The sequence below is a fragment of the Melanerpes formicivorus genome, unplaced genomic scaffold (assembly GCF_026170545.1).
Source record: "Melanerpes formicivorus ecotype bairdi unplaced genomic scaffold, bMelFor1.0.p_v2 SCAF_82, whole genome shotgun sequence".
Classification (NCBI taxonomy): domain Eukaryota; kingdom Metazoa; phylum Chordata; class Aves; order Piciformes; family Picidae; genus Melanerpes; species Melanerpes formicivorus.
This window is the reverse complement of record NW_027142434.1, coordinates 1358833-1374414: the sequence shown is the minus strand read 5'-3', so window position 1 is coordinate 1374414 and position 15582 is coordinate 1358833. Positions and strand designations below refer to the sequence as shown.

The 15582-nt window shown below is 64.8% G+C and overlaps 1 protein-coding gene across 10 annotated transcripts in view; it reads left to right on the top strand.

The window, feature by feature from the left end:
* Positions 1–15582, top strand: part of PPP1R12B (protein phosphatase 1 regulatory subunit 12B) — a 206482-nt gene that overhangs the window by 170767 nt on the left and 20133 nt on the right. For 7 of the 10 annotated variants that reach the window (XR_010990646.1, XM_068164656.1, XM_068164661.1 and 4 more), the window contains 4 exons: positions 5825–5841; positions 8617–8761; positions 13224–13328; positions 15404–15457. Coding sequence is in view for 9 of the 10 variants with exons in the window: in XM_068164656.1 (XP_068020757.1) it covers positions 5825–5841; positions 8617–8761; positions 13224–13328; positions 15404–15457 (321 nt within the window). In the remaining variant the exon portion in view is untranslated. The remainder of the gene's footprint in view (positions 1–5824; positions 5842–8616; positions 8762–13223; positions 13329–15403; positions 15458–15582) is intronic. The other 3 variants (XM_068164658.1, XM_068164657.1, XM_068164655.1) reach the window with 2 other exon arrangements.

The following is a 15582-nucleotide window of genomic DNA, read 5'->3' as shown; positions in this document are numbered from 1 at the left end:
CCTGAGCTGTCAGCAGGAGCCCAGCAGCCAGGCTGGTGACTGCTGTGCTGCAGCAGCAGGGAGAGCAGCCAGCAAGGCTGCTGCCCCTGCCAGGCACCAAGGGTCAGCCTCTGAGGCTGGGGAGCTCAGGGGGCAAAGCATCAGAGCAGATCTGAGCACTCTGGGTGCAGATAACTGAGGAGGAGTTGAAGGTCTGCAGGGATCCTGCAGGAAGGCTGCAGAGAGACTTCTGCTGAGGGGGTCTGAGCCAGGCCCAGGGGGAAGGGTTTGGAGCTGAGGCAGAGCAGGGTCAGAGTGGAGCTGAGGAAGAAGTTCTGCAGTGTGAGGCTGCTGAGGCTCTGGCACAGGCTGCCCAGGGAGGCTGTGGCTGCCTCCTGCCTGGGGGTGTTCAGGGCCAGGCTGGATGAGGCCCTGAGCAGCTGAGCCCACCTGAGAGGTGTCCCTGCCCATGGAGCTTGGAGGGGCTTGGAGCAGATGATCTCTGAGGTCCCTTCCACCCTGAGCCATTCTGGGCTTGATTCCTAAGATCAAACCCTTTAGGCCTTTGTGGCACTGGGCAGGAGGAGAGCAGAGCCATGGCCAGCACCTCGCTGTGCCTCCTCCTTGGGGTGGAGCAGCAGCAGCAGTGAGAGCCTGGGCTCAGGGCAGGCAGCAGGGGCAGGCAGGACCAGCCCAGTGTGAGGCTCTCTGCTTTGCCTCCCATCCCATCTCAGGTGCTCTGTGTTTTGCCAGCTGGCCTGGGCTGAGTCATGTCTGAGCCTGTCCTGCAGGGCTGGCAAAACCAAGCTGAAGCCCTTTGCTGTCCTGCATCACCCCCAGTGCTGCCTGGCCAAGCTGCCTGCCAGGAGAGGGACAGGAAGAAAGAGGATGTGATGGCTCAGGTGGGCACCAGGTTGAGGGAGGTGCCCCAGTGAGGCCACAGCTGGAGAGCTGGGTCCAGGTCTGGGCTCCCCAGCTCAGGAGGGACAGAGAAGTGCTGGAGAGAGCCCAGGGGAGGCTGGGAAGCTGCTGAGGGGCCTGGAGCAGCTCTGGCAGCAGCAAAGGCTGAGAGCCCTGGGGCTGAGAGCCTGGAGCAGAGCAGCCCCAGAGGGCAGCTGAGCAATGCTCAGCAAGAGCTAAAGGAGCTGTGGGGGGCAAGAGGCTGGGGCCAGGCTCTGCTGAGTGGTGCCCAGGGCCAGGCCAAGGGGCAAGGGGCACAAAGTGTCAGGCAGGAGGTTGGAGCTGAGCAGGAGGAGAAAGTTGTTTGGGGTGAGGCTGCTGGAGCCTGGAGCAGGCTGCCCAGAGAGGTTGTGGAGTCTGCTGGGGGGGAGAGCTTCCAACCCCCCCTGGGCACTGTGCCCCTGAGCAAGCTGCTGGGGGAGCCCTGCTGGGGCAGGGGTTGGAGTGGCTGAGCTCTGCTGGGGGAGCCCTGCTGGGGCAGGGGTTGGGCAGGGTGAGCTCTGCTGGGGGAGCCCTGCTGGGGCAGGGGTTGGAGTGGCTGAGCTCTGCTGGGGGAGCCCTGCTGGGGCAGGGGTTGGAGTCGGTGAGCTCCAGAGCTCCCTTCCAACCCACCCATGCTGGGGCTCTGTGAGAGCTCCAAGAGCTGCTGATGATCAGGAGCAGGCAAGCAGCCTGCAGTCACTCTGTGCTTTGAAGCCTTCTCCCAGGGTGCCTGGGAGCTCTGCAGCAGCACTGCCAGGGGCTCTGCTGTGCTGCTTTTGGAACCAGGGCAGCCACTGCCAGCACCTTGCTTCTCCCTGGGGTTCTCCTGCCCCTGCTCCAAGCCCTGCAGCACTGTGACCCTGTTTAGATTGCAGGGTGGATGATCTCCCACCCCAAGGCCTCCCTGGCTGTTGATGTTTCTAGGCAAACTTTTGATCCCCAGGGAAATGAAGGAGTCTGGGCAAAGCTGGCAGAGCTGCTCCAGGTTTGCCAGGGGAAGGAAAAAGCCCAAACCTTTCAGCCAGCTGATGGAGCAGAGCTCAGCTCCTCCTCTTCAACCTGAGCAGCTTGCAGAGCATGCACAGGGACACAGCAGGGATGTGGTCTTGCAGCTCAGAGCCACTATCCCTCCTCCTGTCCCTCCCAGCCCTTGTCCCAAGTCCCTCCCCAGCTCTCCTGGAGCCCTTCAGCTCCTGCAAGGCTGCTCTGAGCTCTCCCTGGAGCCTTCTCCAGGCTGAACAGATCCAACTCTCCCAGCCTGGCCCCATAGCAGAGGTTCTCCAACCCTCTGATTATCTTCCTGGCCTCCTCTGGAGCCTCTCCAGCAGCTCCAGGTCCTCCTTGTGCTGGGGGCCCCAGAGCTGGAGGCAGTGCTGCAGGTGGGGGCTGAGCAGAGCAGAGCAGAGGGGCAGAATCCCCTCCCTGTGCTGTGCTCTCCCTGCCCTGGCTGCAGCTCAGCTCTCAGCTGGCTCTGGGCTGCCAGGGACCACTGCTGGCTCCTGGGGACTTTGTCACCACCAGACATCCCCTAAAAGCCTTCTCCCCAGGGCTGCTCTCAGCCTGGATCTGTGCTGGGGATTGCCCTGCCCCAGCCTCAGGACCTTGCTCTTGGCCTTGCTGAACTCCTAGGGCATGTTGAGGGCTGCCAGGAGCCCCCTCAGGGTGCCTTGTCCCTAGAGGGGATGAGCTCCTGCCCTCTGCTCATCTCTGTGGCCTCCTCTGGAGCCTCTCCAGCAGCTCCAGGTCCTCCTTGTGCTGGGCCCCCCAGAGCTGGAGGCAGTGCTGCAGGTGGGGGGCTGAGCAGAGCAGAGCAGAGGGGCAGAATCCCCTCCCTGTGCTGCTCTCTCCCTGCCCTGGCTGCAGCTCAGCTCTCAGCTGGCTCTGGGCTGCCAGGGAGCACTGCTGGCTCAGGCTGAGTGCTTAGGAGCAGCAGGGCTCACTCACCCTATGGAGCTCTGCATTCAGCAGCTCTGGCTGGACAGTTTGTGTGCATCAGGCCTCAGACATGCTGGGGTTCCCCAGGGGGGTCTCACTTGCTGCCCACATCACCCCCAGGGGCTGAGCTCAGAGTGGGGGCACTGTGGATGCCGTGGGGAGGAGGCTCCTGCCCTGGGCCAGCATCCAGGAGGGGCAGCCCAGGGCAGGCTGCATTTGAGGTGTCAATAACCAGGGGTCTGTAGCATGGAGCTGGGCAGCAGGCAGGGCTGTGGCAGGCTGGGCACAGCCTGTGCCATGCTGGCTCCTGCTCCTCTGCTCCTCTGCCTTTGAGCTGCAGGGTTGCTTCTCTCCCCTCCTTCTCCATCTGACAGGGGAGCTTAACTCAGCTGTCCATGAGAGCATGGGCACATGGAGCCTGTGTGTGCTCCCCTGGGCCTGCCCAGGGCTCAGAGGCAGTGTCTGGGTGCCAGGCAGGAGCAGGAGGTTTGAACTCTTCATAGAATGGACCTTGGAGATCACCAAGGCCAAGCACTCACCCAGGGCTCAGACCTCACCACCACTGCTGAGCCACTGCCTCTGCACCACCTCCCTCAGCCCCACATCCATCTGTCCCCTAAACACCTCCAGGCATGAGGGCTCCAGGAGCCCCCTGGGCAGCCTGCTGCAGTTGGCTGAGGTTGCAGATGGCTGCAGCTGAGCCCAGGGCAGCCCTGGCACTGCTGAGGGTGGCACACAGCTGGGTGCTGTGCCTGCAGAGTCTGACAGAGCACAGCCCCTGACCTGCTGGGAAACAAATCTCCTTTGGGCTCCCCTTGGTGCAGGCAGGTGGGGGGAGGCAGGGGGGCTGCTGGATGCAGGGGGGCTGCTGGATGTAGGGGGGGCTGCTGGAGGCAGGGGGGGCTGCTGGAGGCAGGGGGGATGCTGGAGGCAGGGGGGGCTGCTGGAGGCAGGGGGGGGCTGCTGGAGGCAGGGGGGGCTGCTGGATGCAGGGGGGGCTGCTGGATGCAGGGGGGGCTGCTGGAGGCAGGGGGGATGCTGGATGCAGGGGGGGCTGCTGGAGGCAGGGGGGATGCTGGAGGCAGGGGGGGCTGCTGGAGGCAGGGGGGCTGCTGGAGGCAGGGGGGCTGCTGGATGCAGGGGGGCTGCTGGAGGCAGGGGGGGCTGCTGGAGGCAGGGGGGATGCTGGATGCAGGGGGGCTGCTGGAGGCAGGGGGGGCTGCTGGAGGCAGGGGGGATGCTGGATGCAGGGGGAGCTGCTGGAGGCAGGGGGGGGCTGCTGGAGGCAGGGGGCTGCTGGAGGCAGGGGGGGCTGCTGGAGGCAGGGGGGCTGCTGGAGGCAGGGGGGGCTGCTGGAGGCAGGGGGGCTGCTGGATGCAGGGGGGATGCTGGAGGCAGGGGGGCTGCTGGAGGCAGGGGGGGCTGCTGGAGGCAGGGGGGGCTGCTGGATGCAGGGGGGATGCTGGAGGCAGGGGGGCTGCTGGAGGCAGGGGGGCTGCTGGATGCAGGGGGGGGCTGCTGGATGCAGGGGGAGCTGCTGGAGGCAGGGGGGCTGCTGGATGCAGGGGGGATGCTGGAGGCAGGGGGGATGCTGGATGCAGGGGGGATGCTGGATGCAGGGGGGCCTGCTGGCTCCATCCTGGGATGCTGACTCCAAGCTCAGTGATGGCTCCACCACCTCCCTGGGTGCTGGCAGGCAGCAGGGTGCCAGGCAGCAGGGTGCTGGCAGGCAGCAGGGTGCCAGGCAGCAGCAAACCTGGCTCCCCTCTGCTGCCCACTGGGTTCAGTGGTGTCTGGAGGCAGAGCCAGCCCCAGGCCAGGGGTGGCTGGGCACAGACCATGGCCTTCTCCACCATCTCCTTCTGCTGTTGACTCTCTGCTCACTGAAAGGGATCTGGGCAGCAGCCAGCAGTGCCTGAGAGTGGTTGGGGCTCACTGCAAGTAAAGCTGGCAGGGGATTATCAGCCTCAGTTTCCAGCTCCAAGGCCTGGAGGGGTTCAGCTGCAGCTTGGATTTGAGTAAATCTCTGCTGGAGAAGGAGAAGCCCTGGGAGGAGGAGGTGGCAGCAGTGTGGTTTGTCCTGCAGCACCCCAGGGCCAGGAGCGCTGCTGTCTGCTGCTGTGGGCTGCAGCAGAGGCAGTGATGAGGCCAGCACAGGGCTGAGGTGGATCCTGAGGAGGGAAGAGCCTGACACATGCCTCAGACAGCACCTGCACCCTTTTGACTGCTCTGTGGCTCCTCTCCTGTCCTCAAGCAGCTTCTGCTGTGTCTCAGCTTCACAGAGTGGGTTGGGAGGGACCTGAGAGACCATCCAGCTCCAACCCCCTGCCGTGGGCAGGGACACCTCCCACCAGCACAGCTTGCTCAGGGCCTCATCCAGCCTGGTCCTGACCACCTCCAGGGAGAGGCCAGCCCCAGCCTCCCTGGGCAGCCTGTGCCAGAGCCTCAGCACCACAGTGAAGCTTTTCTTCAGGGAGGACAAATGGCCCCGGAGGAAAAGGTCCCCTTGGTGATTCCCTGAGGTGCTCACTGAGCTCTGCCTGGCCTGGGCCATTGATCCCTCACCCCCAGGGCATGGGCAGGACAGCGATCAAAGGCAGTTTGAGCTGAAAAGGGAGGCCAGGGACTGGGTTTGGTTCAGAGGAGTGGACCTGAGTTCTGGAAGGCAGGATTTGGAGAGCAAGGCTGAGCAGTTCTGAGGTTTGCCAAAGCAATGAAAGTGGTGAAAGGCTTCAGGGCAGCTGAGCTGCCTCAGCCCTGCCACTGCCTTCTCCCACAGCTGCAAAGGGCCTGCAGGGACCTGAGGCTCCCAGTTTGGGCACAGGGAGTTTGGGTTGGTGTGAGCTGGGTGCTGGTGGCGGAGGGAGGAAGCTGCTGCTGCCTGGGAGCTCTGCAGCTCCTGAGTGACCTTTTCATCCTCCCTGTCACTAACTCCTGTTCTCCTTCTCTCTCTTTTCTTTTCCCTCAGCATGAGAGACTTTCCAGGTAAGAATTCTTGTTCCTGGGGGGGAGCTTTTTCTGTGCAGTGCTCATTGCCAGGATGTTTCTGTGTGCCTTTGGGGGTCCCCTCTGCTCCAGCTCAGCAACCTGAGCTGAGGCTGGCCAAGGCCATTTGGTTCTCAGCTGCTTCCATCCCTTCCCTCCTCAAGTCACTCAACAGAGAATCTCTCTGTGCTCTGTCACCAGTGGAATCCATTCCCACAGGAGAGGTCCATGGGAGGTTTGGGGGTTGGGTTGACACCCACTGGGGGTTTTTTCCCAGTCCCAAAGCAGTGGTGGCTGCCTGGCTGCAGAGTGGCCTCAGCCATCCCATGCCTCTGCCCCAGCCTGCCTCTGCCCCAGCCTGCCTCTGCCCCAGCCTGCCCTGCCCCAGCCTGCAGCCTGCCCTGCTGCCTCTGCCCCAGCCTGCCCAGCCCCAGCCTGCCCTGCCCCAGCTGCCTCTGCCCCAGCCTGCCTCTGCCCCAGCCTGCCTCTGCCCCAGCCTGCAGCCTGCCCAGCTGCCTCTGCCCCAGCCTGCCCTGCCCCAGCCTGCCCTGCCCCAGCCTGCCCTGCCCCAGCCTGCCTCTGCCCAGCTGCCTCTGCCCCAGCCTGCCCTGCCCCAGCCTGCCCTGCCCCAGCTGCCTCTGCCCCAGCCTGCCCTGCCCCAGCTGCCTCTGCCCAGCTGCCTCTGCCCCAGCTGCCTCTGCCCCAGCCTGCCTCTGCCCAGCTGCCTCTGCCCCAGCTGCCTCTGCCCCAGCCTGCCTCTGCCCAGCTGCTTCTGCCCAGCTGCCTCTGCCCCAGCCTGCCCTGCCCCAGCTGCCTCTGCCCCAGCCTGCCCTGCCCCAGCCTGCCCTGCCCCAGCCTGCCCTGCCCCATCCTGCCCTGCCCCAGTCTGCTCTGCCCCAGCCTGCTCTGCCCCATCCTGCCCTGCCCCATCCTGCCCTGCCCCAGTCTGCTCTGCCCCAGCCTGCCCTGCCCCAGCCTGCAGCCTGCCCAGCTGCCTCTGCCCAGCTGCCTCTGCCCAGCTGCCTCTGCCCCAGCCTGCCCTGCCCCAGCCTGCAGCCTGCCCTGCTGCCTCTGCCCAGCTGCCTCTGCCCCAGCCTGCCTCTGCCCCAGCCTGCCTCTGCCCCAGCCTGCCCTGCCCCAGCCTGCCTCTGCCCCAGCCTGCCCAGCCCCAGCCTGCCCTGCCCCAGCCTGCCCTGCCCCAGCCTGCCCTGCCCCAGCCTGCCCTGCCCCAGCCTGCCCAGCTGGGCTGGTTGTGGCTGCTGCTTCGATTTGCTTCCACTGAGGCTGAATTAACCAGGTGGGAATGGCAAAAATCAAGTCACCCCGATTTATTCCCCAAAGCCCTGCCCCAAAACGAGCTACAGAGCTGCTCTGGTTAGGGAGAGGGTCTGCTTGGTCACCACTTCCACCTGGGAGGCTGCTGGGCAGCTTTGGCACAATTCAGAGACTCCAGAAAATGGAAAGGGCAAAGGCACAGAGCAGCTTCACCCCACTGCTAAGGGCAGAGGCAGGCCAGGACCGTCGGGAAAGCCGAAGGGAGCTCCGGGTTGTGCTCACCGGGACGAAGCTGGGATTGGGCCACGGTCCCCAGGGAGGCCCCCTGGGGGGTCCCCAGGCTCTCTCTTCGGCGGCAGGCTGCAGAACTGCAGCTTTTCTAATCCCCTTTGTGGATAACAAATCCGAGGAAGAGAGAGCCGCCGGGATCAAAGTGTCCACAGGCACTGCTGCCACGGGGGGAAGCTCCTGCGGCAGCGCTGCCTGGGCAGGACCCCCGGGGCAGGCAGGGAGCAGAATCCCGGGGCAGGCAGGACCTGGGGGGCAGGCAGGACCGGGGAGCAGGCAGGGAGCAGGACCCGGGGGGGCAGGCAGGACAGGGGGGGCAGGCAGGGAGCAGGACCTGGGGGGCAGGCAGGACCTGGGGGCAGGCAGGGAGCAGGACCTGGGGGGCAGGCAGGGGGCAGGACCGGGGGGCAGGCAGGACCGGGGGGCAGGCAGGGAGCAGGACCCCAAGGGGCAGGCAGGGAGCAGGACCGGGGGGCAGGCAGGGGGCAGGGCCGGGGGGCAGGCAGGACCGGGGGGGCAGGCAGGGAGTAGGACCGGGGGGCAGGCAGGGGGCAGGGCCGGGGGGGCAGGCAGGGGGCAGGACCGGGGGGGGCAGGCAGGGAGCAGGACCGGGGGGGGGCAGGCAGGGAGCAGGACCCCGGGGGGGCAGGCAGGACCCGGAGGGCAGGCAGGACCTGGGGGGCAGGCAGGGAGCAGGACCCCGGGGGGGCAGGCAGGACCTGGAGGGCAGGCAGGGAGCAGGACCGGGGGGGGGCAGGCAGGACCTGGGGGGCAGGCAGGGAGCAGGACCCCGGGGGGCAGGCAGGACCGGGGGGGCAGGCAGGTCCCAGCGCTGGTTCCTCCAACCTCGCCGCGAATGTGGAGCGAGTCCGGGATGGGAGCGGGGGATGGGGGCGACAGCCCCGGCCGCTTCCTGCTCACTCTGTTTAAGGCGTTCCGAGAGAGTGTGCCCAGGGCCGATGTACCCTGGGCCTGAAGCGCCCTGCCCCTCGCAGCCCCCAGGCCCAGCCGGCTTCCCCCACCGCTGACTGCCTGCGAGGGACCTCCGCCGCGGCGCCGCTTACCTCTCCCCCGGGGAAGGCGATTCGGTGCCTTTGTCCTTCCCCCTTCAAACCTCCGCCGATGGAGGTGGGGGAGGGGGGTTTGGGGCACCCCCTAACAGCTGTCCAGGAGTTCCTGCCGGCCCCACGGTGCTGGATCTTCACGTTTTAGGTTGGAAGCAGCTACGAACCCCACCAGCAGCGAGTCCTACGGCGACCGCGCCGCCAGCCGCGCCAGTGCCTACAGCCGCAGGGAGAATCGGCTCTCCGCCCTCAGCAGCCGAGCAGAGGAGGAGAGCAACAGGGACTACAAGAAGGTAGGAGTCTTCCACCTGGGATTGCCTCTGCCTGCACCTTAGAGGCTGCCTGGTGCTTCCCAGGCCTGCGCTGGGAGTCCGTGGAAAGAAAGAGCAGAAGGTCGTTTCCCTTTTCCCTCTTTCGTTGCTGTGGAGCCCCCCTCAGACACATCAGCCCCTCCAGGGGGGGTGCAAGGACCCCTGGAGGAGGTTAAAGGCTGCTATGAGGTTGAACCTTGCAGGAGGTTTAACAAGACCACGAGCTGGGTTCTGCACTTGGGTCACAACAGCCCCAGGAAGGCTCCAGGCTTGGGGACACTGCCCAGCAGAAAAGGCCCTGGGGGTGCTTGGGTGCCAGCAGCTGGAGAGCAGCCAGGGGGTGTCCAGGGGGCCAAGAAGGCCTCCAGCAGCCTGGCCTGGAGCAGCAGTGGTGTGGGCAGCAGGAGCAGGGCAGGGATGGTGCCTCTGGGCTGGGCACTGGGGAGGCTGCACCTTGGGTGCTGGGTTCAGCTCTGGGCTCCTCACTGCAGGAAGGACACTGAGAGGCTGGAGCAGGGCCAGGGAAGGGCAACAGAGCTGGGGAAGGGTCTGGAGAAGAGGGCTGGGGAGGAGCAGCTGAGGGAGCTGGGGGGGTTGAGCCTGGAGAAGAGGCCTCAGAGCCCTCCTTAGCTTGACCAGAGAGCTGACAGCCACAGCACTGCCCCCAGCCCCTGTGCCAGCAGCACTCTGCCTGCCTGCATGGGGCAAGGGCAAGGACACAGAGGGGCCCAGGGCAGCTCCTGGGCCTTCAGTGCTGTGCCCAGTTCTGGCTCCTCTCAAGAAGGACTCTGAGGAGCTGGAGTGTGGCCAGGAAAGGGCAACAGAGCTGGGGAAGGGGCTGCAGAACAGGGCTGGGGGGGTTCAGCCTGGAGCAGAGGAGGCTGAGGGAGACCTCATTGCTCTCTGCAGCTCCCTGAGAGGAGGCTGCAGCCAGGGGGGGTTGGGCTCTGCTCCCCAGGCTCAGGGGACGGAAGGAGAGGAAGTGGCCTGAAATTGTGCCAGGGGAGGCTGAGGTTGGAGAGGAGGCCAAATGTCTTTGCTGGAGGAGTGGTCAGGGCCTGGCAGAGGCTGCCCAGGGAGGTGGTGGAGTCCCCATGGCTGGAGGGGTTGCAGCAAGCTGTGGCCATGGCACTTGGGGCCAGGGTTGGGTGGCCATGGGGGGGTTGGGTTGGGGTTGGCCTGGGTGACCTTAGCTTTGCCAGCTCACACAATCCTATGAGTCTGTGACCCCATGCAAAGTGCAGTGTCTGGGCAGGGTGTGAGGAGTGAGGCTGGAGACAGTGGGGAGGGATTAGTAAGGAGCAAGGAGGGGCAGTGGTGAGCTCAGCATGGCCTGAGCCTCTGGATCCCACACAATTCATTCTGCTGCTCTCAGAGCCCAGAAGGATTTGTCTCCTGTACTTTCTGAAAGTTCCTCTGTAATCCCTGACAGGCAGCAGCAGGCCTGGCCTGGCTGCTGTGCACATCCAGAGTCAGCACAAAGACCAGATGAAAGCAAAGGGATTAAGGTGACCTTAATTCTGCAGTGCCCATGGTGCTGGAAAGCCTCCCACAGCAGGCTGCTCAGGGCAGGCAGGCAGCAGGCTGCTCAGGGCAGGCAGGCAGCATGCCCAGGATGCCCTCCAAGAGGGGTGGGAGTTCTGCTCTGAAGGAAGTGAAGGGCAAACCAGAACAATCAATGCTGGAGTGATCTAAAACTGTCCTCTCCCCTCCTCCTCAAGTGCAAGGAGCAAGCAAAGTGCTGGGGAGCACAGCAGCACAGCCACAGCTTGCACTGGGTTGGAAGGGACCCTCCAGGGTCACAGTATCATAGTAGTACCATAGAATCAGTCAGGGTTGGAAGGGACCACAAGGATCAGCCAGCCCCAACCCCCCTGCCATGGGCAGGGACACCCCACACTAGATCAGCCTGGCCACAGCCTCAGCCAGCCTGGCCTTAAACACCTCCAGGGACAGGGCCCCAACCACCTCCCTGCACAACCCATCCCAGGCCTTCACCACTCTCATGGGGAAGAACTTCCTCCTCCCCTCCAGCCTCAATCTCCCCACCTCCAGCTTCATTCCATTCCCCCTAGTCCTAGCACTGCCTGAGATCCTGAGCAGTCCCTCCCCAGCCTTCCTGCAGCCCCCTGCAGATCCTGGAAGGCCACAATGAGGTCACCTCAGAGCCTTCTCTTCTCCAGACTGAACAGCCCCAACTCCTTCAGTCTGTCCTCACAGCAGAGCAGCTCCAGCCCTCTGCTCCTCCTCCTGGCCCTGCTCTGGACACCTTCCAGCACCTCCAGATCCCTCTTGCCATAGGGGCTCCATCCAAGGTCATCCTGTCCAAGCCCCCTGCAGGCAGCAGGGACAGCTCCAGCTGGAGCAGGCTGCACAGGGTCACATCCAGGCTGACCTTGAATGCCTCCAGGGATGGAGCCTCAACCACCTCCCTGGGCAGCCTGTGCCAGTGTCTCCCCACTGTGCAGAGCTTCCTCCTCATGTCCAACCTGAATCCCCCTGCTCCAGCTACAAATCCTTGTCTCTCATCCTGTCCCTCCCAGCCCTTGTCCCAAGTCCCTCCCCAGCTCTCCTGGAGCCCTTCAGGTACTCTCCCTGGAGCCTTCTCTTCTCCAGGCTGAACATGACCAACTCTCCCAGCCTGTCCCCACAGGGGAGGTTCCCCATCAGGCCCAGGACCCACAGCTGGACACAGCACTGGAGCTGAGGTCTCCCCAGGCCTCCCTCCACCTCTGGCCAAGCTGCTTTGGCTGCAGCCCAGGCTGCCCTTGGCCTTCTGTGCTGCCAGTGCCCACTGCTGGCTCCTGTCCAGCTTCTCACCCACCAGCACCCCAAGTCCTTCTCAGCAGGGCTGCTCTGGATTGGTACCAAGGATTGCTCTGACCCAGCTGCAGCACCTTGCACTTGGCCTTGTTGAACCTCATAGGTGAGCACCACAGGTTCAGACACATGCAGCCCCAGGCCTGAGGAATTCATTAAGCCCTGGTGCTTTACCCAGAGTGCAAACATCCCTCCTCTGTGCCTCTTGGCTGCCTTTAAACACTCCACAGGGTTCAGCAGCTGTTCCCTTGCTGTGTGAATGATGCACACAGCAGAAAGCAGCCAGACAGGTTCTGTTTGCTGCCCTGGCACAGGGTGGCCACAGCTGGGCACCGAGGGCAGGAGGCTGCTCCTAGCAGCCCTGGCTCCAGGCAGCAGCCCAGGAGCAGCCCTGGCTCCAGGCAGCAGCCCAGGAGCAGCCCTGGCTCCAGGCAGCAGCCAAGGAGCAGCCCTGGCTCCAGGCAGCAACCAAGGAGCAGCCCTGGCTCCAGGCAGCAGCCAAGGAGCAGCCCTGGCTCCAGGCAGGAACCAAGGAGCAGCCCTGGCTCCAGGCAGGAACCAAGGAGCAGCCCTGGCTCCAGACAGCAGCCAAGGAGCAACCCTGGCTCCAGGCAGCAGCCAAGGAGCAGCCCTGGCTCCAGGCAAGAACCAAGGAGCAGCCCTGGCTCCAGGCAGCAGCCAAGGAGCAGCCCTGGCTCCAGACAGCAGCCAAGGAGCAGCCCTGGCTCCAGGCAGCAGCCAAGGAGCAGCCCTGGCTCCAGGCAGGAACCAAGGAGCAGCCCTGGCTCCAGGCAGCAGCCAAGGAGCAGCCCTGGCTCCAGGCAGCAGCCAAGGAGCAGCCCTGGCTCCAGGCAGCAGCCAAGGAGCAGCCCTGGCTCCAGGCAGGAACCAAGGAGCAGCCCTGGCTCCAGGCAGCAGCCAAGGAGCAGCCCTGGCTCCAGACAGCAGCCAAGGAGCAGCCCTGGCTCCAGGCAGCAGCCATGGAGCAGCCCTGGCTCCAGGCAGGAACCAAGGAGCAGCCCTGGCTCCAGGCAGCAGCCCAGGAGCAGCCCTGGCTCCAGGCAGCAGCCCAGGAGCAGCCCTGGCTCCAGGCAGCAGCCCAGGAGCAGCCCTGGCTCCAGGCAGGAACCAAGGAGCAGCCCTGGCTCCAGGCAGCAGCCAAGGAGCAGCCCTGGCTCCAGGCAGCAGCCAAGGAGCAGCCCTGGCTCCAGGCAGCAGCCAAGGAGCAGCCCTGGCTCCAGGCAGGAACCAAGGAGCAGCCCTGGCTCCAGGCAGCAGCCAAGGAGCAGCCCTGGCTCCAGACAGCAGCCAAGGAGCAGCCCTGGCTCCAGGCAGCAGCCATGGAGCAGCCCTGGCTCCAGGCAGGAACCAAGGAGCAGCCCTGGCTCCAGGCAGCAGCCCAGGAGCAGCCCTGGCTCCAGGCAGCAGCCCAGGAGCAGCCCTGGCTCCAGGCAGCAGCCCAGGAGCAGCCCTGGCTCCAGGCAGGAACCAAGGAGCAGCCCTGGCTCCAGGCAGCAGCCAAGGAGCAGCCCTGGCTCCAGGCAGCAGCCAAGGAGCAGCCCTGGCTCCAGGCAGCAGCCCAGGAGCAGCCCTGGGAGCTGAGAGCTTTTGCTTTGTCTTTCAGTTATATGAAAGTGCCCTGGCTGAAAATCAGAAGCTGAAGTCAAAACTGAAGGAAGCTCAGCTTGAGCTGACTGAGATCAAAACCAAGCTGGAAAAAGCAGCCCAGGTAAGGCAGGAAGCAGCTCCTGGACTGAGAGGGGATCTTACCTGTGCCTGTGAATCCCTGGGGCTGGGTGTCAGGATGAAGGGGCCAGGCTCTGCTCAGTGGTGCCCAGTGATAGGACAAGGGGCAGTAGGTGCAAGCTGGAACCCAGGAAGTTCCTCATTCACATGAGGAGAAACTTCTTTGCTCTGAGGCTGCTGCAGCCCTGGAGCAGGCTGCCCAGAGAGGTTCTGGAGTCTCCTTCTCTGGAGACTTTCCAACCCCTCCTGGATGTGCTCTGTGTGAGCTGCTCTGGGTGACCCTGCCCCTGGCAGGGGGTTGGACTGGATGATCTCTGGAGGTCCCTTCCAACCCCTAACCTTCTTTGAGCCTATGAGGAGCAGCCCCTGACAGTCCAGAGCATGAGGTTAGCTCAAGGGAGAGGGAAGATGCTGCAGAGGAGACTCAGCTGTCACCCGGTGACTGTGAGTCTGTGTAGCCTGCTGCTGTGGCCAGGTGCACCCCTGGCTGTCTGCACCCCTGGCTGTCTGCATCCCTGGCTGGGTGCACCCCTGGCTGTCTGCACCCCTGGCTGTCTGCACCCCTGGCCAGGGGCACCCCTGGCTGCCTGCACCCCTGGCTGCCTGCACCCCTGGGTGCCTGCACCCCTGGCTGTCTGCATGCCTGATCAGGTGCACCCCAGGCTGTCTGCACCCCAGGCTGTCTGCACCCCTGGCCAGAGGCATCCCTGGCTGTCTGCATCCCTGGCTGTCTGCATCCCTGGCTGTCTGCACCCCTGGCTGTCTGCACCCCTGGTCAGGGGCATCCCTGGCTGCATCCCTGGGTGTCTGCATCCCTGGCTGTCTGCACCCCTGGTCAGGGGCATCCCTGGGTGTCTGCGTCCCTGGGTGTCTGCGTCCCTGGGTGTCTGCGTCCCTGGGTGTCTGCATCCCTGGGTGTCTGCATCCCTGGTCAGGTGCATCCCTGGCTGTCTGCATCCCTGGCTGTCTGCATCCCTGGCTGTCTGCATCCCTGGCCAGGGGCACCCCTGGCTGTCTGCACCCCTGGCTGTCTGCACCCCTGGCTGTCTGCACCCCTGGCTGTCTGTACCCCTGGCCAGGGGCATCCCTGGCTGTCTGCATCCCTGGCTGTCTGCATCCCTGGCTGTCTGCATCCCTGATCAGGTGCACCCCTGGCTGTCTGCACCCCTGGCTGTCTGCACCCCTGGTCAGGGGCATCCCTGGCTGTCTGCACCCCTGGTCAGGGGCATCCCTGGCTGTCTGCACCCCTGGCCAGAGGCACCCCTGGCTGTCTGCACCCCTGGCTGTCTGCATCCCTGGCCAGGGGCACCCCTGGGTGTCTGCACCCTTGGCTGTCTGCACCCCTGGCTGGGTGCATCCCTGGCCAGGTGCACCCCTGGCTGTCTGCACCCCTGGCTGTCTGCATCCCTGGCCAGAGCCATCCCTGGCTGTCTGCACCCCTGGCTGTCTGCACCCCTGGCTGTCTGCATCCCTGGCCAGAGCCATCCCTGGCTGTCTGCATCCCTGGCTGTCTGCATCCCTGGCCAGGTGCACCCCTGGGTGTCTGCATCCTTGGGTGTCTGCATCCTTGGGTGTCTGCATCCCTGGGTGTCTGCATCCCTGGGTGTCTGCATCCTTGGGTGTCTGCATCCCTGGGTGTCTGCATCCCTGGGTGCCTGCATCCCTGATCAGGTGCATCCCTGGCCAGAGGCATCGTGGCTGTCTGCATCCCTGGCTGTCTGCACCCCTGGCCAGGTGCATCCCTGGCTGTCTGCACCCCTGGCTGTCTGCACCCCTGGCTGTCTGCACCCCTGGCTGTCTGTACCCCTGGCCAGGGGCATCCCTGGCTGTCTGCACCCCTGGCTGTCTGCACCCCTGGCTGTCTGCACCCCTGGCCAGGTGCACCCCTGGCTGTCTGCACCCCTGGCTGTCGGCACCCCTGGCTGTCTGCATCCCTGGCCAGAGCCATCCCTGGCTGTCTGCACCCCTGGCTGAGTGCAGCTCTGTCTCTCTGGGCCTTTGTGCCACACTCTGGGCCAGCCTCTGCATGTTGCTAACCTCTGGTTTTGTTGTGCAAAGCAGAAGCAGGAGAAGACCTCGGACCGGTCCAGCATGCTGGAGATGGAGAAGAGGGTAGGTGTCTGCTGGCTGCTGCAGCACAGCTGCTGCCTCCTGCTGCTCTGCAGGGCACAGCAGGCTCTTGAAGGAAAGTGTTAATTAAAGATCAGTTCCATCCCTGCCTCCTGGAGCAGTGCACA